At 33.1% G+C, this 23,579-nt stretch overlaps 1 protein-coding gene across 3 annotated transcripts in view; it reads left to right on the forward strand.

Moving 5' to 3' along the window:
• The window catches only part of LOC142977572 (uncharacterized), a 155,823-nt gene that overhangs the window by 32,870 nt on the left and 99,374 nt on the right, over positions 1-23,579 (forward strand). For all 3 annotated transcript variants that reach the window (XM_076121539.1, XM_076121540.1, XM_076121541.1), the window contains 5 exons: positions 559-703; positions 2,584-2,761; positions 4,594-4,886; positions 5,053-5,093; positions 5,333-5,496. In XM_076121539.1, the coding sequence (XP_075977654.1) occupies positions 559-703; positions 2,584-2,761; positions 4,594-4,886; positions 5,053-5,093; positions 5,333-5,496 (821 nt within the window). The remainder of the gene's footprint in view (positions 1-558; positions 704-2,583; positions 2,762-4,593; positions 4,887-5,052; positions 5,094-5,332; positions 5,497-23,579) is intronic.

The raw sequence follows: 23,579 nt of genomic DNA on the forward strand, positions 1-23,579 counted from the left end.
ATTGCACCATATATTATTCTATCGCACCAATTACAGGGCTATAGCTAGATAGATATCTAAAGCTATAATTTTTATCACTAAAGGCGCAAGAATATTTTCAAAGCAAAAACAGGGATTTTCTCTATTATAATTATGGTTCCTCACACGGATAATAAACCTAATAAATATCAATTGGATTACCATCCGAATTGGGCTAGTTCATTAAGATTCACAAACACAATGTTCGCATATTATGACGGTTAATCGTAACATCTTCGTGATCATGAAAATAATGATCATAAAAAGCCTGTCGAAATTAAATACTCATAACTTCATATATTTTTATGAATAAGAGGGTTACCCCATGAAAAGCTTATAAAGTGTTTTATTTCTTTCACTCCTTAGCGAAATGAAAAAGAGAAAATATAATTTTAGTAGCTTTTTAACTGAAGTAGGTTTATAATGTGTTTATGAATAAGCGGGTTAGGCTTTATTGACAAGCAAAGCAGTTTAATTTTAACTTCCCAATAAAAATCTTAGCAGTATCATACAAATCTAATCCTCATATTCTTCTCCCAGGAGCAGACGTGGTGGATGATCCCAGCGTCGTCGAACCCCGTAGCAGAGACTTGCGCAGTACGACCCGGCTGCGCGTACATGGTGCGTCTCATACCGCATCCCTGGGACGGACACACCTCAGCCAGTCTACTGGTAGAATTAGATGGTAAGTAGAACAAAGTAACTATAGTTTTGGTTAATAAAAGCCATGGGTATTTGCAATTTCCTACCACCGTCGACTATGGCCAATATAGTAGCTGTTGACAAGATTTGGATGACTACTATCGACTACCGAAAAGCGGCAAGCAATCGAGAAATTATGCGACAGAATCGAGGTGGTCAGCGTCCATAACGTTTCCTGCGAAAACTATTTTCTTTAATCGCTAGTCTATAGTTCAGTGTAGTAGGAAATTGCGCCACGCCCGAGCGACGGTTGCGACATGAGATAGTTGCAATTTTCATATTGAGAGTTGATCGAATTGAAATTGTAGTCCTTAAGTTTCCAAAGGTTATTTGTTATTGACTTTCGTTCTTTAAAATACCTGGAACAGTAGAAAAATTCTGCTAGACATCAGATTTATGAAGACGTCCTTCTATTAGCCATTATCTAAGAGCTAATAGAAAATCTGTGCCCATGGCTATAGCAACGTTCCAGGATTCGTGTAAAATGGGACAGTGAGTGGAAAATTCACTTCATATTCTACAAATTCTGTGAAAGATTACTAAAAGCATTGGCTATTATTAGATCGTTTATTTTTTGGAGGAGGCTTGAGTCGAGTGGGCTGATTAAACAATAATAAAGTACTTCTTCATTCAATACGAGAAAGCTTCGAGACCTTTCTAATCAGATTTTGCACCAAACATTTATTTTAAACCCTTGATATTTTACATACTTATAATATACAATTGAATTAGTATTTAGTTGATTTGTGACGTGACTACTCCGTGCCAATTCGATTACCAAGTCGAAATTGAAAAGGCGTACCTAATAGTTTAAACGTTAATATAACTCGGTGTTTCAATAATTAGGATAGGTACCATTTAAATATAATTATAATAGATATAACATATTGCCTCTTAGTACATAGAGTCTGCGATATCATATTTTTCCTAGAATCATTATATGGTATATTGGCTTGAACCAATATTATACCAATGCGATATTTACCACCGCGTTGACTAAACAAAGGTATTTACCTACCTCTTGTTAGCTATTAGTATGCAATATGAGTAAATCAACAAATATTATATTAAATAAAATAAATACATTATTGTGTGATTAGTATATTTGAAGATTGGCACGAGAATCTTTATAAGAGTAAGAAAGCATAACTTTATCCGTGTGCATCGAATTACTCGTAACATAAATAAAGACACAACAAATGACAATGACAATGAAAAGGACCTACCTATAATTAACTCGTGCGAGCAAACAATCTTTTCATTATTAAGTAGATAACGAAACAAAGGCGCATTGAGCAATAGTACTGTCAGGTATTGGTTTCTTCAAACAAAAATAAGGGAGACTTGTTAAAATATAACTTAACAAATCAATATTATTTTCGATGCCATCAAAATATTTAAGATTGACTACTCGACGTTTAATTTCCGCTCTCAAAATTGAGTCAAAGTTCAATATGAAAGTTCGATACAAGATAAATATCTACTTACCTTTTTATTTATGAATTTAAAGTATCTTCTATAATGTAGACGTTTTAGGTTCGACCTCTTATTATATTTCGAAAATATATTGTTATTATTTTGAGAATACTTCGCGGAAATGTTTAAGTTAATGTGTATTTTTATGTACGTATGTAGTTTTAAGATTTTCCTGCTAAGCTCTTGCTTATTCTCTTTTAGTTCTATATTATGTACTTAATAAGAAATATGTTTCCTTACAAATCATATAACTCACCAACATATTTTTCTAAAAACAGAAATTACATTCAGGGGTTCGAAGTCTTAATTTAAAAGAAATTGTCACTTTAATCTATTCTAGTCGATTAAAAAGGCATAATGTTAATCAACTCTTCTTGTCTCCACCAGAATGCGTAGCCAACGTATGCTCATGCGCCCACGCTCCGCGGCTGCCGGCACCAATAGTAACAGCTCAGACCGTGATCCTCCAGGCTGAATTGTTCGTCAACGTGTCCTGGACTCTTCCACCACCTACGTACCCTCAGAGGTTACCTGCTGGGCTGAAGAAACAGAATTTTAAAATAAGGTAAGTTAGTTAAGACAGCCGTTAATGGTTTTCTTAGGCATTTGATTGCCTTAATTTGATATTATGCTCGGTTACCATGCAGTACAATGTCTATTTGGGTGTTTACTAAGCTAATCTGACCCGCAATGTGCGACTTTGGCGTAGAGACGCCCTTACATGCCAAAATATTGTAAAAATTATAATTATTACAATCGTGGCCCTAGGCGGTATTTTATGGCCGCCACAAACGTTGTTTTTATTTTTTTTCCTTCTCAATAATATGTGTCAGCCTCTATACTATCAGACAGCAAGCTCTAAGCTAAGCTAACAATAAGCAGTTAAGTAGTAATTATAAAAAATCTCAGTACCACAATGTCGACAGTCTTATTATACCCAAAGATCACAAAACACGGTCAGAGAAATGGATGTACCTACTTACAATTATTGATTTTGGGATCACTAAACCCGCTGTAAAAATCTCTTTGTTCACCGTTATTTTCCTTAAGTAATTTAAACAGATTCCATCATCCCATCCCTGTCTCACCTTATTATTCGCTAAAACTTTTTCTATCTGCAATTTCCTATGTAAACAAAAACGTCAATTTTAATACAGCTTCATAAATAAACCTTATTGTGCGTAAAGAAATAAGATAATACGAAAAGGTAAATGGGGAGGCATTGATAATTTCAGGCCTTTATTCTATAATGTATCTTCATTAATCATACATGAGTGACGGATCTACGGAGGAGGATAATACGATGTGTATCTGAACTGTCATCTTACAGCCTAAGTACAGGTGCCACCATTTATTTTGGGAACAAATCTTCTGATGATAAATAACTCCCGTCATAATTTGTATGGTGGAACATTTGACGTGTTTTTTTCCAACTGTTTGTGCTGCAAAGTTTTCCTTATTTGTTTCAAAATTTTTAAATGTGAATCATTGCGATAGAGACTACTATAGACGGTAATGCTATCCATAATATAACGTAGACGAGACGTAAGAAAAAAGTTATTAAGTAATTGTAAAATCAAGAAACATTAATGTAGCTAAGTCAAACAATAAAAATTTTGCCAAGTTAAACTCAGCGCTTGTTTCAATATTTTCGCAATTACAATTTAATTTAGGAATACTAAAGCTTTCATATACACCGTATTAAGCACGCAACTGTACAATGAAATTAGGCTAATTACACTTCACATAATACTAAGCTACGTTTGAAAGGATCCCTGATTAAATATTGAATAGAACGTGGGAACAAGCAAATGTAACATCAAACCCTTTTTACTTTTTATCAATGAAGGTAAAACAATTCCAAAACTTGCGCAGAATCGATAACTCTACCAACTGCTCATTTAAATAATGATAATATTTGAGTTTCCCTACTTTGTAATAATAACGAATATGCCTACATTATATTGTTTTTAAACAGTTACTGACGGATATGGAAATCTATTTCTGTAGCTATTTGTTCTTCCATATTATTATACCCCGAAAATATCTACAATCTACATATTATCATTCATATGGGGCACAAATAATTTTGTGTAGTCACTTAAATTACTATGCTCACGACGTTTCCCTTTCCCTCGTTTATTTCGTGCAGTACTTACACGATCTATGGTCTATTTCCAGACTCACTTTTTACAATATTAAATACTGTTACTATTGTACTGTATTCATTACCATAGTGGTTTCTCCCTCACAAGATTATCTTACACTACAAGCAGTCCGAAGTTAAGAAATTCGCCAGCTAAAATAGCAACAAACTAACCCCCTTTTACAAAACAACTTGATAAATGACAAGAGCAGTATTTACTCTGTAATACAAACCAATTATATTTTCAACAGTATCGGCAAACAAATGGTGTCAGACGCGCACCCGTCCCCATGGTTCATGAACACCGTATCTCGGTTCGTGGACGCCGACGGCCTGGTCTCTGAAGGCGACAGTCCTCACTGGTTCCTCATACCAGTGACTGAGCACTACTCACCAAGAAGCGGTGAGCGTGGTGGCGAGCGAACTGAGGAGCGGAGAGAAAAGCGACCGAAACAAATAATGCCAGAAGTTAAGCTCATCGCTAGAGTTAATGTGGTTGATGATAGAGGCTGTGCCGGCCCTGCGGGAAATGCTACTGCTTTTAGTAAGTTTTCAAGAAAATATTGTATAAAGAATAGTGTTAAAGTTCAATATGAACATTCGATACATGTTTTTATTTGTGGAAAGTTTTGTTTGATAATTGTTTACAAAGTGTTTGTTGAAAGTAATATATAACGAAATAAGAAACAATAAAAAGTTTTCTTTTTCAGACCCAGATGAGCAAAGCAGTAAATTTTCTTTTGGGACCTACGTAAGTAACCTTATTAGTTACTTAAATTATAATTTCTTTACTTTGGAACCTATTTACCTCCGGTGTAAAATAAGTAAGCCGTGTAAATTTATAATAGGGTTTTGGTTTGGTTGGACTTTGTGTCGTGTTTTACAAGTTAACTAAGTTTCTTACGATAAAATTATTAATTAATACCATGTTTTTTGGCTAAACATTATACAAGGTAAAGTTAATAAATAATAATGTTTTTGTTCATTTAGGCCGTCCTAGTCGCTCTAGGCTGCGCGTGGTTAATGGGCGTGGTGTTCGTGTTGAGCGCTCGCGTGGTGAAACACGTGCTCAAATCGCTCCGCTCTGCTCCGATATCCGCTCCGCTCGAAACAATATGTCGTCGCCCTGCGTGGTTCCAGTTGCAGCTGCGGCAGTGAGTAATAGGCATATAAGTTTATTCTTTCAGAAAAATGCGTGTGTCGGGGATTTTTTTATACGTGTTTTATAATAAAGATGCGGAACGTAGGCTTTGCGTGATATGATTGATTGAATATGATAAAACAACTGTGTACAAATCTACGTTACAAACTTTTATATACGTGATTTTTTTTATTTTAAATCTCTCTCCATCTCTCATCGGCATAATTTTCGTTATTCATAATTTCTAAAATTATGCCTGCCGTCGGCCGTATGTCATTTTTTACATACTTTATATACTATCAACTACAAATACAATAGACTACTAAACAAAGCACTTTTTCAATAGGTACAGTGAGTAACATGATAGTCCTCTCAAACAGTCTCTCGGGATTCAAAGGCACGTGTAACGATAGATACGGGGCTTCCTTTAATCTGACAACTACCGTCTTCTTGTTACCGCAATCGTGTCAAGATTGTACCTAATTATTTAACATTGGCTTTCGGCTCTCTATTGTATAAATAACATGATAACAAAGTACGAAGTTATGTAGGTACGGTCTCGAGTTCACGAGCATAAATGTATATTTTTCAACTTTTATTTAAACTTTGTGTGCAATAGTGGTACATAAGCGGACTTACCCCCGGTTTCTGAGGTACATTTAGCGGTAGTTTATCTATTCAATAGCGTTTAAACTCATATTCAAAAATGCTATTGAATAGATAAACTACCGCTAAATGTACCTCAGAAACCGGGGGTTCATGCATTAAGGCATTCTCTACCAGTCAACCGTTGGGTTAAATTAACTACTTACTCTACTTAGTGGGGCGTACTATAAATATTACTTAGTTATAATAACTTTTGTATATTGGAGAGTATTTAAATTGTCGCTTTACTTTAATAGTGATAGCACAGAGGCTAGAAGATAATAACATCAAACAAACCAACCAAGTGTAGTTCAACCATGCGTCAAATCGTTAGGACAACAGGAGCTACAACGAGTACTCATTTCATTAGCGAGCGTATTTTGAAATATAATTATTAGGTAAAAAACTGTAACAAATTCACTATTTTATAGTCAAAAATGAGATCGTGTAAACATATTTTTACTTTAAACTGTACTAACGTTAATTACAGTGAGGAAGTAAAAGCCTAAAATGTTTGACACAAAGCATTATCAAATGTCATCCTTTACGAGGCTCGTGTCTATTAAAAATTAATTATTTATTCATCTCCGGTAACAAAAGTTACTTTGTAATCCCTTTTGGTAAAAGCTCATGTTTAAGCGTAGGCCGAATACATATTTATGAGGATATTTCGCATTATATATTAAATAAAGTTTCTATTTTTAACTTATGTTTAGGTGGGATTTGGCCCAGCTTTTGTCCACTTGGTTTTATACCATCGATTTCGAGAACGTTAAACATCGGAATACATATTATTATAGACTTACATGAAATCACGCCTTTTTTCAGACGAGAAATTTTGATTTATCTACTTATATGAGTACAAGTATCGTATATATGACGAATCTTATTTTATTATTAAACAAAAATATATTAAACAAGTCCAAAAGAGCGATGTAGGGTTCGTAGGTTTATTAATAAATAATTTAGGTAGGTACCTAGGTACCAAGTTCAAAATGTCCTAAAACTAACATTTGATCAGTGTTAAGGCTGCTCCAACTTATATTACTCTAGTACTAAACAAATAACATATTTCAACAATACAATTACAATCCTATATTTACAAACTTATCAATAGTAATGTGTAACAAAGTAACAAGTGCCTTATAAAATATTAATAGCAACCCGCATCGTAACCGGAATATTAACAATGCCCACAGGCGTTCACTAAGACCGCTCTCATTATAACAACTTAAACAAGATCCTATAGGATCTTAAAACATAAAATCTCATTTGAAAGGGCAACATAATAATGGTTTGTGTTATTATGAATACAATGAACAATACGTTTTGAAACATTTAGTAGGTACATCTCAGCTCTAATAAACTAGTTATAAATGGAAATAGTAGTTCAAAACATGATTATTTAATAGACAGATCGTGTATTATAGGAAAATGAGAAGTTATTTTTGGTTTATTTGTAAATTGTGGTATAAATCACACCACGGACATGCACTGGTTACGTAGGTTGCCACGTAGCTACCACTGCACTAGGCGGTCATAGTTTTGATTCTTTCTCCCAATCAGATTCTTCGGATTGTTCTTATATTCTGTTGTTTGTAACACAGGATAAATTGTGAAATGCGAAATAAACTTATATAAAAGTGTATTTGAAAGGCATTTATAAATATAGAATTATGCTAACCTACTTTATCGACATATTGTAGTCGCATATTAGGGTGCCCCTAATAAATATTTGCAAAAAATATATCGATGTAGTCTCTTCATCTGTTCGCCATTTCTTTCCAAAACAAGGGAGGAAAACAAACACCCCCGAGTATTGGGTTACATTAATTGTATTTAACATTGGTGTATCAAAGTTACGACAGTTTGGCCTTATTACTTCCCACTTATATTTTGTTATTATATAAATGTTCTGCTATCTATAAAGTTTCGTCATCTCATAAAGTTATTAGTACAAACTTCTGCAATTAGTGAAGTTTGACTTCCTTAATCCTTATAAGTATAAAGGATCTTGTGTTGATTTTATGTTACCAAGTAACACATTAAAACAAAATATTCGTTACATCCTATTCTTCAATAACAAATTCTAGTTAAAATACGTTTGAATTTTACCACGGTGAATCTCAATTTCCTTTATTTTATAAGATAACACGTGTCAGTAGTATTCTAGAACTGTTATTCGCTAAGATAACTAACATACTAAAATACTCCGGTCCGTAGTGGTGAAATACCACTTCTAGAATATCTAAGTATTCTAAGTTATCTATAGTATGTATGAAAATAACTGTCAAAATCCCGTCTGATAAGTAATACATGTTCTTATCAGACGGGATTTTAACAGTTATTTTCATACATTTGCTGTCATTTCATTTAGTGAATAGGTGATCTGACACAATAATATAAACTGTGAAAGGCCCTTCAGAAAATTGTTTGCGAATACTGTCTTTCAACATGATTTTATCTCCAGCAAATTATTTTAATGTGTAATTTAATACTTTATTGAAATAAACAGAACTAATTTAAAAGTTTAAGCGTTCGCGTAACGAGCAGCTGTCAAAACTGAAATTGGGGTTGCCAGTCTAAAATAAATATGACGACGGCCTTTAATATATTTGTGAAAAGATATTAAGCCTACGTCAAACAGATTGTAAAATGTTGCCAGTTAAATTAATAACACATAACCATGAACGGAGTAAAAGGGATTTTAAAATAAGTAGGTACTTACGTACTTCAAAGTTTAAAGGAAGGAATGGTTAAATTAGATTCGATTCGCTAAGGATGTTGCGGGAGGACTTTATATTTTACTTTAACGCTTATTGTTTCTAATAGGATATAAACAAAATCAGATGTACATGGACTAAAAAGAACCTAAGTTAACGCTAGCTTAAAACGACAAGTCGTGGGGTTTTACAACAAATACTTTTAGGTGTTGAGATCTTAGGTCTTGCGTGCCAAAAGTGCGACTTGGGTGCTTTATATACCTTCAAAACTACAGCAGAATTTTAGGGAATGTTAAGCATTGAAGGTTAACCATATTTTTTACTAACACTAATATCTCAAAAGCATACGTAATAAACCCTGTAAACTATGCCAAAAAAACGAGCACGAACAATTTGAAACCACTGACTTAACTGTTGAAATTTCAGCTACCCTTCAACAGATTAGCAACCTGAACACATTGTAAACATTTCAGAACTAAAGCTGACCTAAAGGTCAACAACCTTAGATGTCAACATATGTGACAATCTACAATGTACACTAAAGGATTAGCTCAGTGTATCTCTGTCATCATAATTGTTTAGACTTGCTAAGGTTTTACACACTCGTAAATTTGCAAGTGCTATTGTACTTATGATTTATGGGTAGGCATTGTTAGTAACTGTCAGTGTAATATCTAACTGTTATTAACTGGGCTTTTACGAAATGTTCTGTGTTAAAATTCTATTGCAGGGCTTAGTTTATTGAGTAAGATACAAAGATACTCTTTTACGTAATTTGTACTCTTAGAAATAGACGCTTAAGAAATTAAAAATTGAAACTTTTTTATACAATCTTTGATAACTGATTAATCAGCGGAGGCTCTTGTTAAAATTTTAGAATTTTAGAAAAATACATTGTAATTTTTCTGCAAAATAAAATATCGAGAATATAGACGAAATGTGCCTACTTGTTAAACTTATACAAAATTTTTTTAAAGTAAGTATCAAACATGTAATCAGAGATCAGCTCAATCATGGTTCTCGCTAGGATTATTAAATTGAAAAGAAATATTTTTTTCTGCAAAATAAAGATCGGGAAATAGAGACGGAATTTGCCTACATGTTAAATATATACAAAAAATTCTAAGCTGTGCGGCAATTAATAAAAATACTCGTAGTACATGACAGCTTTTTTCATCAACTCTAACTTATCAAACAGGCTGAAAACTAACCGTACCTATAAGAACCTAAAGTTTCATTCTTTATCTGTAATTAATAAAAACACAGGTCAACCATACACCACGACCAACCAAGCACTTAATTTAAAAGCCTCTCTTTAAGCCTTCGCTTTGTTCGAGTTAATTTCAGCATTGTATTGCCAACCTGTTGCATTAACATCAACAGGTTTATTGACACTTATAACATTATGGCTAATACGATTATTATATTAGGAGCTAAAGCCATTATGTGGTTGACATGCAAACACAATAATAACATTGCTTTAACTAGATACGTCACTAATTAGTAATGAATACAAAACATATTGTATTTAACGTCCTTCCGTACACGCAATCTCTTTGTTTCTTCAAAATTATAAAACGCGTTTTGATATCCCGTGTTTAGTATTTTGCACATTTCTGGTTTAAACAAAATGGATAAGTCAGATTCGTAAAATTGACAAACGTTGGTAATTAAATGACGCTCAAACAAAAACCAAACAATTTCAACTTTTGTCTAGATAATATTATAATTAAGGTTTACATTACCGAAAGTATAAACTTTGTGTGGACACAAAATACGTCTCCACGTGGAGAAACCGCCTTTAGTTTGTACTTCTTAGTAATATAAATGAGAGGTTGTTATTCCAAGAAACAGTGGAAAGATCCCGGGAAATGTTACACAGCGGGTGACGTCCGGGCTCCTATCTATCTATCTATCGAGCTCCTACCAACTGTTGAATATAGGCATCCCCTTTTTAGTATCTCGGCCTTTCTCATCCATTGCAGTCTTACACATTTTACGATAACATTCGATCATGTAGTTAGGGCCTTCCTCATATTCACTAATTCATTTATCCTGATATTTAACTTATGGTTTTTCAGTCAACCTAATGTAAAAGCTACTGAAGCAGCCCAAAAGTATTTGACATGATCTAAAAATTTTAATTGATAACAACCTGGACCGAATTATTACGTTGAGGCGTTTTATTTTTGTGCGCCAAATGCGTTACCATTTATCTTGTAATAAAAAGTAGAGTTTGACTTTCATATTTTCTATATTTCTAAAGTCACTGCAATTGGTGAGTGAAGATAACGGCCAGCAAATTATAGCTTTTTAATTATTAAGACCCTGACCTCTCTAATTACGTTTCACTTATACAAAAATATCAAAATAAGCCTCTAATCATATAGCTCGTAAACATAATATTATGATAAACCATTAATCAAAGAGATTTATAACTCGGAGATACATAATTAATGTTAACCTACCAATTAATATTTAATTTCATAATTAATTTTATATTTATGAGTTTGTAAGATAGTAAAGTTTAGGTTTCGTTATTGATCATAGTTTTTAAGAAAATTATTTCTTTCAATGATTAGGTATTTTTTATTATTATAGGTATTTCGTCAACAGTCCTTCTAAACTACGAAGCCCGTCTGTTAGTACAATTTTCATTGGCGAAATCCATATTTTGGGTTGTAAATTTAGTATAACTATGTGTGTGTGGACATAGTTACACAGATTTATGTAAAAAAGTATTGTAAAGATTGTGCCCAATAAAAAGATAAACGTTTTTAATTAATTATATGTTTTTCACATTGCAAGATTAAAAATATTTTATGCAAGCGTTAAAACGGCGCCGGCGCCTACATCTTTCACAATACAAAGATGTTCCGATAAGCCGACTATAATTACACATAAAGCCTAATATATTATAATTTATGTAAAATAATAATATTATAATGTGTTTGAATAAAAGCGAGAATACGAATGATTTCAAGTAAATCTAGAATGGTGATTTAAGTTCTGAGTGCGACTGAAAGCTAATTTTACATTTAAACTATTCCAATAGAAATGTTTGGATAAAAGGAACGGTTTGTTCAAATTCTCTTTAGTTAGAAAATAACGCTGGTCGTTGATATTTACTAAATAATTCCCAATTTTATCGTAGCCTGATAATCAAAAATAAATCTATAAGCACTATTTGGTAAAAAATATATTAAAAGTTACTTGTGATTTTCGAGAGTAGAGTACTTTTCTTTCGGTTATTGCAATATATGTCCAAATCGGCGTCTTTGTGTTTGTGTGTTGGCTTAAATATTTTTTTAAAGTCACAAACCACATGTTATTATGCTAAACCATATAGGCATTTACAATTATTATAACTGTGTGTTTGTTAGTCCTTTTTCCACGTCAAAACGGCTAAATTAATTTAAACACAAGTATAAAGGTTGATAGCACATGGAAGCCTATTATAAACTACACTAATCAATCAAAAGCCATAATAATATCCTATACTTGGATGAAAGATCCTTGTACCCATAAAATATTGGAAACATAGGGTGTGTCCTTTTCCACAGTGTCTATAAGGGCGCAGTCCTGGCAATTAAGATATTAAATTGATAATGTCAGCGTTCGCACAAGTATGTTGTTAACTTTATAAAGGACCAAAACTTTATCCCGGAATAGCAGCCATTTGCAAATTGAAATCGACAAAGGCAGGGTGTGGTCAGAGGATTGAAATAGGAGTAGATGTACTAAAAATAGAATTATATTGTACCGGTAGTTGTGATTACCAACAGCTGAAATTTCGGTCTCGAAAAGGCCTTAGTTGAATATGGATGTCCTTTCTTGATACGATTTTTTGGAATTTATAGAACATACCGCCCGTAATGGAAATGTTACTCGCAACTATTAAAACATCATCTTGTACCATTTTTTGTCAGTTTTTAAATTTGTAACATACTAAGTATGTTACAAATTTAAAACTGACAAAGAATACAACCAAATCCGTAGCAAATTTTTATGTCTCATCGACCAATATTTGCCCGATTCGGGAGTCAGACCCACGACCCACAAGTGCATCAGTGGGGGACCGTTTCAACCACTAAGCCTTATCAAATGTTTCTATAAGCGGGATTTCATTTGATTGCTTTTATTTGTATGGGGGTTTGTATATAACGGGGTTTTCTATAGGGTGTTTTATCCCTTAGTAAATAAATGTATAAATTAGAAGCATAGAGGTCGCTTAATTCTCTGTTTATCCTTATTAGTGGTTGACCCACATTACGTCTGTGATTAATCCAACCTCTTTCATATTTAATGAGAGATCGATCAAAGTTCGAACTTGGTAGGTAGTTTTCCTTTACTTATTTATTTGCTGTCCCTAATTGTATTGCTAAATAATGCCTTTAGTACTACGAGAATCATGGACGTTGCCTCATTTATATCAAAGTTCAGTTTACACAATCACCTTGTTCATAATTTAATTATTTTCGTTCTTTCCTTATTCACGTAAAGTGGGGCTGTTGTTCTTCTAAAAAAACATGCTTGGCTGAGATTTGGCTGATGTTTTTTTAACTGACCTCCTGGCTGACATCCTGCCTAGGAAATTTCTTCATAGTTTTCAATCATTACTCAGAATATTGTTCAGTAAATCTTAGATCAGACGAGGCAAGCCGCATTGATAACGCAGGCAATTGATCGAAAATCAAATTCCACTCTCTTTCATCCACTGTAGCTACAGCTTGGACCACACAAATCATAACATACAAATAATTTTATTACACACTTTTTTCTCACGGATATCTTTCCGATACACTTACTAAAGATGAATGTTTAAGTAAATGTAATCCATGCATATTCATTCATCCGTCATCGAGTTACGCTATCAATCAAGTCTTACTAATTAAAGGAATTACGTGGTTTCGTCAATCCAATTAACGTTGAAATATCCTGAGTGTTGCATTACTTTATGTTGAGACGTTTAATTGTGACATACGAGACCAAGGAATAGATTTCGTACACGATATATTATACTTAAGGAGATAAAGAGCTCCGTATGTATTTACGAACATAAATTAGAACCTTTTACAGTTAGTATCTATAAAAGCAAAATATGTCGTAATTATGTACTCGAAATTGCAAGGAAAATTAAGGATAACCTGAACACTTTTCCTGAGAACAAAACACTTAAAATTTTCACAGCGTTTAAGTTTTGCATCTTAGTATTGAGTTAACTAGTTGCGATAGTTGAAAAGCGTTACCTTTGTATCTATACAATATAAAAACAATATTTTGTTTAGGTACTAATGAGTGCTTGATTTTGTAATTGTACAATGATCGCAAGTAGTCCATTCATAATCACATACAAATGTTAAAGCGACTAATCCGAACTGGTATATCGGATCGAATGTCATGCGCAAACACAGCAGAGCTTAAAATTCTTTAATAAATATTTATAAAAAAATAATACAGCACTGCAGAAATAAAATATGCGTGGAATAATAAAAAAAAACTAATAGATATTAGTGAGAGGTTACGTTTTATGCATTTGCATAACTATTAGTTATATACAGGTGATAGTCGTCAAGTGTGTTATTAAAATTCAAAGATTAGAAATCGTTGCAACCTCGTTTACTTTGTGCGATTTTGAGCAATCTCATGATTTAGTCGCATTCGCCATTTTTTTAAAGAAAGTATTTTAAGAAGTTCTGTATTTGGAAGTTGACTGAATTATTGGCTAATATCCGGCTGTCCGTTTGTCAATTGACCACAGCAACGTTTCTTAACACATTTACTGGTTGGTTACCGTCACCGGCTATTAGTCACAGGCATATGCAAATAAAACTGACCTACGCCGCATTTCAACCAAATATCAGTTAGAATAGGGTCAAAAAGACAGTCAAATAAAATTTGGGAGTAGGTATAGCATATAAGATATTGGAATTGTAGGTGCTGAAAGAGAAATATTACGAAATTCACAACTTAACTATAACGGACACTTTACACAAAAACAACGGGCAGAAGTTTTCAATTCCCAAATTGCGAACTGTCAAAATAACGGCTCAACTGTTTTATAACTATTTAGTTTGCCTTTGTTTTTGTTGATTTGACGCAAAAACTAAAAATAGTGGCTACATAAATAACATGTTTTCTTTTTTATGAACAGACAACTAATGCGCCGTTTGTACTACCGTTCCGTACCTATCTCTTATTTGCGTGATTGAAATCAGGTACTATTAAAATCTGCTTAAAGTGCATAATATGAAATTGATATTGGTGTCCCTTTGGATGATTCGAGATACAATAATAGCTTTGGTTCTTCCTAAAGTTTACTATTGGCAATTTATGACAGCTAACCAGACAAACTGAGTACTTTCCACTATTATTACATATACACACATTTACAGTATAATTCTAACTAAATAAATAGTATTAATATAATTTATAATGTAAACTATTACGATATCTCACTGTACTGCATTAGTATAGGTCAGTGACTATGTGAATTTTAAATTAAATCATTCATCTAAAACTGTCTCTCAGGTTTACGTTTAATGTTTTCCAGAATTGATTCATAATATATTTTTATCGATTCTCTTTCAAATATAAATAACGAAGACATAAAAGCGTGTTAATATACTTTCAGCATAACACGTGAAATACGTTCAATATAAAACGATCTATTGTTCATCACTCTCAGACATCCGTTTCCGTTGACCTAGATATTATTATACACAATGGCACACAATAAACTAAATTGTCCTCCATGTAATAAATATATATGTTCACGAAATAGCGGTTTCATTTGCGTATATAACATGATTGCCTCTTGCTTATTTGGTAGATTTTTAATTTTTAACGCTAGTCTCAAATGTCTACCAGAAATGGTTCTGGTATAAAAAAAACTTAGCCTGTAAACTTTTAAATGAATCTCTATTTTTTTTAATTTCCCGTAAAGAGTAGTCAAGCCATTCTAAAGATCACCACAAATAAGAAGAATGGAGAAGGCAGAAGTTGACAGTCATTTTTTTTACACTAAGTACTCATATAAATATTTTTATTTTGTATATATAATAATAATATTTGTTTGTACAAACTTGAATATGTTTGTGGCTTTACTTATACACACAGAATTTGTAAAAGATACCTCATTTAAATGTCGCACGCGTTGTCCCGTATTTCACGTCAGATTTTCATAAAACCTTGCTTCAGGATATTTTCTTACTAGGAGCATTTTCAGCGCGCGTATCTAATAAGCCGGTATTTTAACGATCGCGTAACAAATACGAATTTAATCTTGCAAGTTCGTGTATTAAAAATATATTGATTAGGTTTATAATATATATTAAAGCTCCTATGACAAAGTACCAAATATATAATGAGTGAAAGAATGCTGTGAGTTACTAATATTTTGAGTTCTTTAGCACCATATTATGGTCAAGCATGAACTAGGGCTTTATTAGCAAACATTCAAAATATTATTCGTTACTTGTGATAAGGCTTCATAAAGACCATGGTACTCAACATGTTCCGATGTTTGGACATTATATCTATTTATCCGGTAAATAATGAATCAGTAATTAAATCTGAGATACATGGTAGATATGATATTCCGAGCTTTTAATCTATCGATCTGTCAAACTCATTTAACTTGGTTCAGTAGTTCTCGCGTAACATTAACAAACTTGCTCCAACTTAATTATGTAATATTGTAGATTTATTGATTTAGATATTGGAAATGTATTAATATTAATTATGGATATATAATGCGATATTAATGGATGTAATTAGTTATTTCATTTACATTTATGAAAATAAAGTAGATATAGAGAGCAGAACTACTGTAAAGATAATATTAGATACTTATTAAATATTATGTGATATAGTTTAATGAAGTTGAACTAGTTAAAATATCATTACTATAATTATGTATAAAAGATATAAAATATGTACTCTCGGTAACTAATATCCTATCTAATTCCTACTTACTCTTCACTTTATATTAGCCTAGCTAGTAATGTCTAACTACTATTTCCTTTTATAAAAGCGCTGTATCCACCCCTAAATCAAAAGCACAAGGCAGATCGCAGACCGCAGACCGCAGACATGTGCCGCTTCGTCTGTTGACGCTATAATTGCAGTAATCAATTCAGCATCGTCAATCGTCTCATACAAATGAATACCACACAAAGAAATGTTTCTTCTGTTGCAGCACATGATGTTGCTGCTGTCTGTAGTCGTCTAACCCTTGCATAAAGTGTGGTTTCTTCAAAGCCCGTAAAAGTACTATTGCGTATTATCTGGAAGAGGTCAAGTAAAACCACAAGCGGAAAACAGTAGTACTTCAAACTATTCATACATATGTACATAACAACATTATCCCAGGTACTTTCCTTCCGTATAAGCAGAACATTAACATTCTCAGCGTGCACTGTGACTCACTCTTACATAAACCTAAGATTTCGCCTCAAGTCTTTTACTATTTATGCTTTTTGAATACTAAGTATTTAGACTAAACACTAAACATTGTTATTAACAATATGAAGTATTTTAGTCTTCCTTTATGTTAATCGTTTTTGTGTTTTGCCGACACGCATCATGGATATTACAGTCATGCTTTTACAGGTTTATTCTTTGTTGAAAGCAGAAGTATACCGACAAAGGGTTTTCTTCCTGCTTTAGGGGTTTAGAAGACAACAAGTAATTTAAGTGTCTTAACTCCGTGATATGATAAGCCAGAACAAAGCTTTCGCACTATGGTAAAGTTAACTACTTTATTTTACATCACGGCTGAATTTCCAAAAAAAGTTTTCAGTCATCCAAGGTTCTTTTACTTCGTATATTAAATAACTATATGCCTCATAATCTCAAATTCACAACATAAAAAAACTAATAACACATTATGACATCATAAAGCACAAAAAAAATCAAAATAAACTGTCATTCAACCTAAAACCTACCTTTAACCTATAACAATAGAGTCCACTTTCCCTTGTAAAAAGTTTTTATCCGTCCACATTAGATTGCCACAGAAGGTTTTAATGATAGCCCATGTCTTGGTGACGTGGTGTCGGCAAATGAGGGCGATATCTTGTCGTAAGTGACTCGGGGTGACAACTATCAATTAAGATGATGGTAAAATGTTGGCCAAATTGATTTAAAAGTTCTTGATTTGAAAGAGTATCAAACGTACATCATCACAAACTTAATTCTTGAGTATAAATTATGTATTAATGCAAAAAAATCAAAATATCGCTCCAAAATTACAAGTTTTATTGTCAGGCTGCGTGTTCGACAAACTTTTTATAACATGATAGGTCAGTGTTGCACCCACCGTGCGTACACAACTGACCTATGCTAACATTGACCTAGATTTACAACAACGCAAGACATAATCTTTGAATGATATCATAAATTCCTAGAAACTGGATACAGTGGACTCCCAAGAATTTTCCGAATTACGTTAAACCTCAACCGCCAACGGAGAAAAGGCGGAACAATAATATTCTTGCAATTCTAAGTAAAAAGCACCTCCGTATCTCTGAGTTTAATATTTAAACTGAAACCCAAATTACATTAATATAAATCAAAATAAACACGACCCCATTACCGCTAATAAGGGCCTCTTTAAACAGGTAACGTTAGGCCCCTAACTTTATTTTACAATCAAATACTGGGGAACCGTAAAACATTGGAATTAAATCAACTGATAGATACAAAGCTCCTTGAAATTCGATTTTATGGAACGTTTAGTTTGGTCTCCGAAGTAATATAATTAACGTTTATTTGTGTAGAAGGGCCGTCCTGTTAAAATATCAAGACAGTCGACTTCAAATGGTAGCGGTTTCTATTCAATTATCATTTATAGTATCTATGTGAGTGGAAATAACTGTAAACAATTTTTGAATAAATTGATGATCACCATTATTTTACGGGGATAATTGCGATCAAGCCTGTTCATTTTTGTGACCATTTATGGTCGTAAGCAAAGTAATACATTTTTTAGTATTAAACGTTTTAGATCTACGTTCTTGCGTGTTTTTGAGTAGTTAGGAAATTTTAGAAAGATCCTTAAGCTTATTTACCCAAGTAAAGGCAAAAAACTTGTCCTAACATATATTTTGCGTTTCTTTGTTTAAAAATAGTCTGTTTATGTATCATCTAACAGTCATGTATGTCTGGCTTAACTAAATACCAACTTTATTCCTGTAGGGATTAAACCCAGGACCTCGCGACTAATAGTTGTTAGCACCGCACTAGTACCCCACGGACGTCGTTATGTAACTTGCTTTTTTATTTGCAGTTACGAAATATTACATAGGTATAGGTATTACTACTCGGTTTTGAAATTCTCAGTTTTCTTCTAAATATAATTCTATAGACCCCATCACTTCTGTTGCGTTGAAAGCTCACAATAATAACATGTTCAAATAATGATTGACGCATGTAACAGCTTACCCAACAAGGGACAAGCGAGATTTTGTACCTACAATGTACCTGTCAATCACATTATTGACTAACAAAGTACACATAATGGCGGCCTCTTTGATAAAAGTTTAATCTCATATTCCTGAAAGATATTCTCGGCTAAAACTGTAAGAATAATTTATTGAATAGCTGCCAAAAGAGGAAAATTAGATATTGTAAATGTTATTACAAGTTTGGATAGAGTGCTGATCACGCATGTAGAATAATTTGTACTTATAGAAATCAACTTATTTTATTATGTTTTGAGGAATGGGACGTTTGGTACTTGGTCGGTCTTTGTGTTGATTTGAACCCAATATTATCTACTATCTCGGCGTCCGGTAATGCATTGTGAAGCTCTCTGCACGGACGAAATGTTGTAGACAACATCACATTGTAAGAATAGAAATTATGCTAAGCGAATGTCTGATATATAAAACGGCTAGTCCGGTGAAGCTGTTTGCTGAAGAAGTTTTGATGGTGCCCGTGACCCACTAATAGTGTGTGCCGAAACGCCAAAAACCACGGCAAAAATCATGTTCTGATCCTGTAAACAGTTTCAAAACATCAAGGATTGAGTAAAAATTGCAAGATCATCCGTGTAATATTACATATTGCTACACGTGGTGCCTGTCAAAGCACCTGACACATGCGTAGGATACAACAGCCAAGAACAATAAAACAACAGAGAAAGAACTTACCAAATAATTCATCCGAAAATAGGTACAAAATACATACTTATATAATATTTTATTCGGATCCACGTACAAAAAAAGTAAATAGACCTCGTGGAGGAAGCAAACCAAAGATTAGATTATATTCTTGTTAGTATCGGGGGCCGAATTACAGTCACATCACTCACAATTCTGCCACGGGAATGTAACACCTAAATCCAATTACAGAAGGCTCAACATATTCTCGTGTTTTTACCCTGTAAAGAGGGAGGTGCTCGTAGCCAATAGCGCTCACCGGGTGGTAAACGATCAGTAGGTTAAGCAACCTTAACACGGACTTTTTATTGATGGGTTGCCGCTTCGTGGTTTGTGAGATAAGTATCTCCCTGCTTCGGATGTAAATAATCGTTCCCGGTTATTAAAAATTAAGACGAGAGTTGCTAAGCCGTGTCGAAGGCTTTCGGTTTCAATAATTTGACACTAACCATACAATAAATTAAATTAAATAAATAACCCCGTAAAGGTTTATCTCTGGCATCAAAAGGCCGCGTTTCACTTTGAAAAGTAAATGGGAATAGACAAACAGTGACTGAGATGAATAAGTCGCTAATCTATGGTACGACCTTCTGAAAGGCACGTGTATTGAACTAAAAGCTTTGTATTTTTAGTTTTGTTACACTATTTGAAAACAAAGGAAAGCTTCATGTTTTACTTTGTGGGTCATGTATTATATTAGTTCTATTTCGTTATTAGTTTTTGTTTGTATTTCGTTTGTTGTTTTTCGAAGTAGGGTTTGATATAACTTCTCTATACATAGTCGTAGTATGTACTAAATAAAGCCATCCACAAAATATGACGGACTTTTTAGACGGATTTGGCTATACTGAAACAGTTTATGTTTTTACCTTTTCAAAGACCAATGCCAAATTACTCATTATTTTATTTATAGAAGTCCATACGTTAAGAAAAAGGCTTTTTTCCGGGGAATTTCAATTCCCTTGAACCCTAGTCGTTAATGCTTATAAAATGGTGCTTTCAGAGGTCTCTGGTTTATTCACGTTTACACATAAAAATAAGTACTCCTAGCTAATTAGTTTCAAACAAAATGTTAAACCGTCAGTCTCAGGAACACCTAAAAACACTTAACTCCACTCAATCAACAATCTATATCATTCAATTTCATATTTTACAAACCAATTTGTCAAACAGTTTAACTTTAAAACTCTGGCCTCAAAGATAAACAGAAACCTCAGAGTGTCCTTGACAGAATCCTAATTGACTTCTGATGTTAACTTCATTAACGTTTTATACCAAACGATCGATAGAGAAATGTTGTACAAACATTTGTCCAATATATCATCATGGTAAATATAACTGAGAATTTGTATGGCAAATATTGGCCAATACCAATACCAATACGCTGGGTAAACAAATCCCTTCGTATGATATGAAGATGTTTGCAGATTAAGCTTTTCTTTGTGTTTTTTTGTACGGCACGTGTGTTGTGTTCGAAATGACGTAATGTATGATGTTAATCTGACTTTTGACGGTGAGAATTCTCTTGGATATTTGTGTTGGCATTTGTGTTTGAATTTGTAGTTCTGTCTTTACAATTCGTCTTGTGAGTAAATGAGACAAAATGATGTGAACACAAAAAAAACTAAAGGGTCTTAGTTTCTTGGAACTGAAAATGACAGTTAATTAACAGCACTGTAGCAGTACCCCAGTTGACAACTAGTGTACGTCTAATTGGTGGTCACTATTGTTGCTTTGACGTAATGTATTTATCGTTATAATCTAAGGGAGAAAACAATTTACATCATAGTGGCTTTTAAATAGTTGAGAGCTGTGATACGTGATAGTCCCCAGATATTCATTTTTGTTGACTCTAGTTTTAGTACAAGATCATCTATAAACTGAAATGATATTGTCAGACGTTTTTAGCTACTGTGACACCCAATTTGAAGTCATAATAAAACGTGCGGCTGTCAAAATATGATACACAGTTTTTATACAAAGCGCTAAATGCCCACTAAAACAAGTTGGCAAGTTAAAAGCACTACCATTTATTATTGTTATGGCTCTACTAACTTAATAGCGACAATAAAATGTGTTTTCGTGACACTATTTATAGGTTTGCGGCGACCTCGGCTCCGGAAAACCGGGACTGGAAACAAGGAATTTCAAATTATAAGTACTGTAAGGTATTCTTTTAGTGCTTTTATACTTGTAATTAGATTATATGCCAGGAAAATACGGTAGGGCTGAATTTCTTTTTTCCATCACTAATATTTGTCGGGTACGAGTATGTGTCGAGTAATTCGTGTAATATTTCAAATTATATAAAAGTTTGCTGCTCGATCACGCACAGAGTACCAAATGGATATCAATAAAATGTAGTATGTATATGTATGTAGCTTATGACCTAGATTAATATTTTTGTTTTAACCCATTCGCGAGAGGGATAAGGCTTTGAGTCCACCACGCTGGCCAAGTGCAGGTTTGCTTCTTTTTGCATGTCGTCAATAAATGTATTGAACATATGAATTATTTTTGGAAAACCTTACAAACGAATAAAATTGCGAATAAAATCTAACAAATATCACAAGTTTACATCGATTGATATTAGTGATGTACCGTGTCAATGTAACAGATTAGTTGCGCTTACGCAACACTAATATTGCACACTTCGGTGATATTACCCAAATATAAGTGACGTAATACTACATTATGTGTGTTATATTATAACATTTATTACGTTTATATAAAGTGTTAACTTTACTATTGGCACATGAAGAGAGAAGAATACTTAAATACATTCGTAGAATGTCTATTACGTCTTACAATTCTAGTAGATATTTGATTAGTGTCGCCATTCATCATTCTCTTTTCTCTCATATATGGTTTCGTTTTTTCGTTTTCGTTTACACATGTTAAAATAATCCTTAAAAAGTAAATTTTCACAACTATAGAAACTAAGATGTCAGTCTCAAAACTGTCATTTTTAAGTCGCCCTAAGAAAATCACCTCCGTGTTCAAATTACTCGTCGGGAAGCACTACAAAAATAACTCTAAAATCTATCACAAAAAAAGAAAAACGTAATGGAAAAAAGTCGATAACCTAGTATTTACGCTTTTCATATAAGGATATAAAAATATCTTTGATCGCGTAAATATTTACGGGTTTTGACTTACCTAAGTAGTTTTAGATTTCTCGTCTATCCAATTTTCTACAGGTCGGCGAGGTAGAACCTTCACAAAATAATAATATGAAAAAGAATGTCAAGGCCTTTATTTTTATAAAGCCTTTTCGAAGCTTATTAAGTTACAAGCAATTTTACTATAGCTTTATGTAGTCTTTGAACTCTTATTTTATTAAGACTACTACTCTACTATCATTATTTTTTGTCGGGATACTTTAGAAATATACAAACTACGAATATTGAAGTAACTGATAACTAACAAAATTGGGGTAAAAAAGAGCTGTTTAAAATAATTCTGTGCAATGATACGAATTATATATTTTTGCCACTGTAATTAAATTAATTAATGATGACTTAAGTAATTCAATCAAAATTACATAAACGTAATATGCACCC

Source organism: Anticarsia gemmatalis, chromosome 13 (genome assembly GCF_050436995.1).
Source record: "Anticarsia gemmatalis isolate Benzon Research Colony breed Stoneville strain chromosome 13, ilAntGemm2 primary, whole genome shotgun sequence".
Lineage (NCBI taxonomy): Eukaryota > Metazoa > Arthropoda > Insecta > Lepidoptera > Erebidae > Anticarsia > Anticarsia gemmatalis.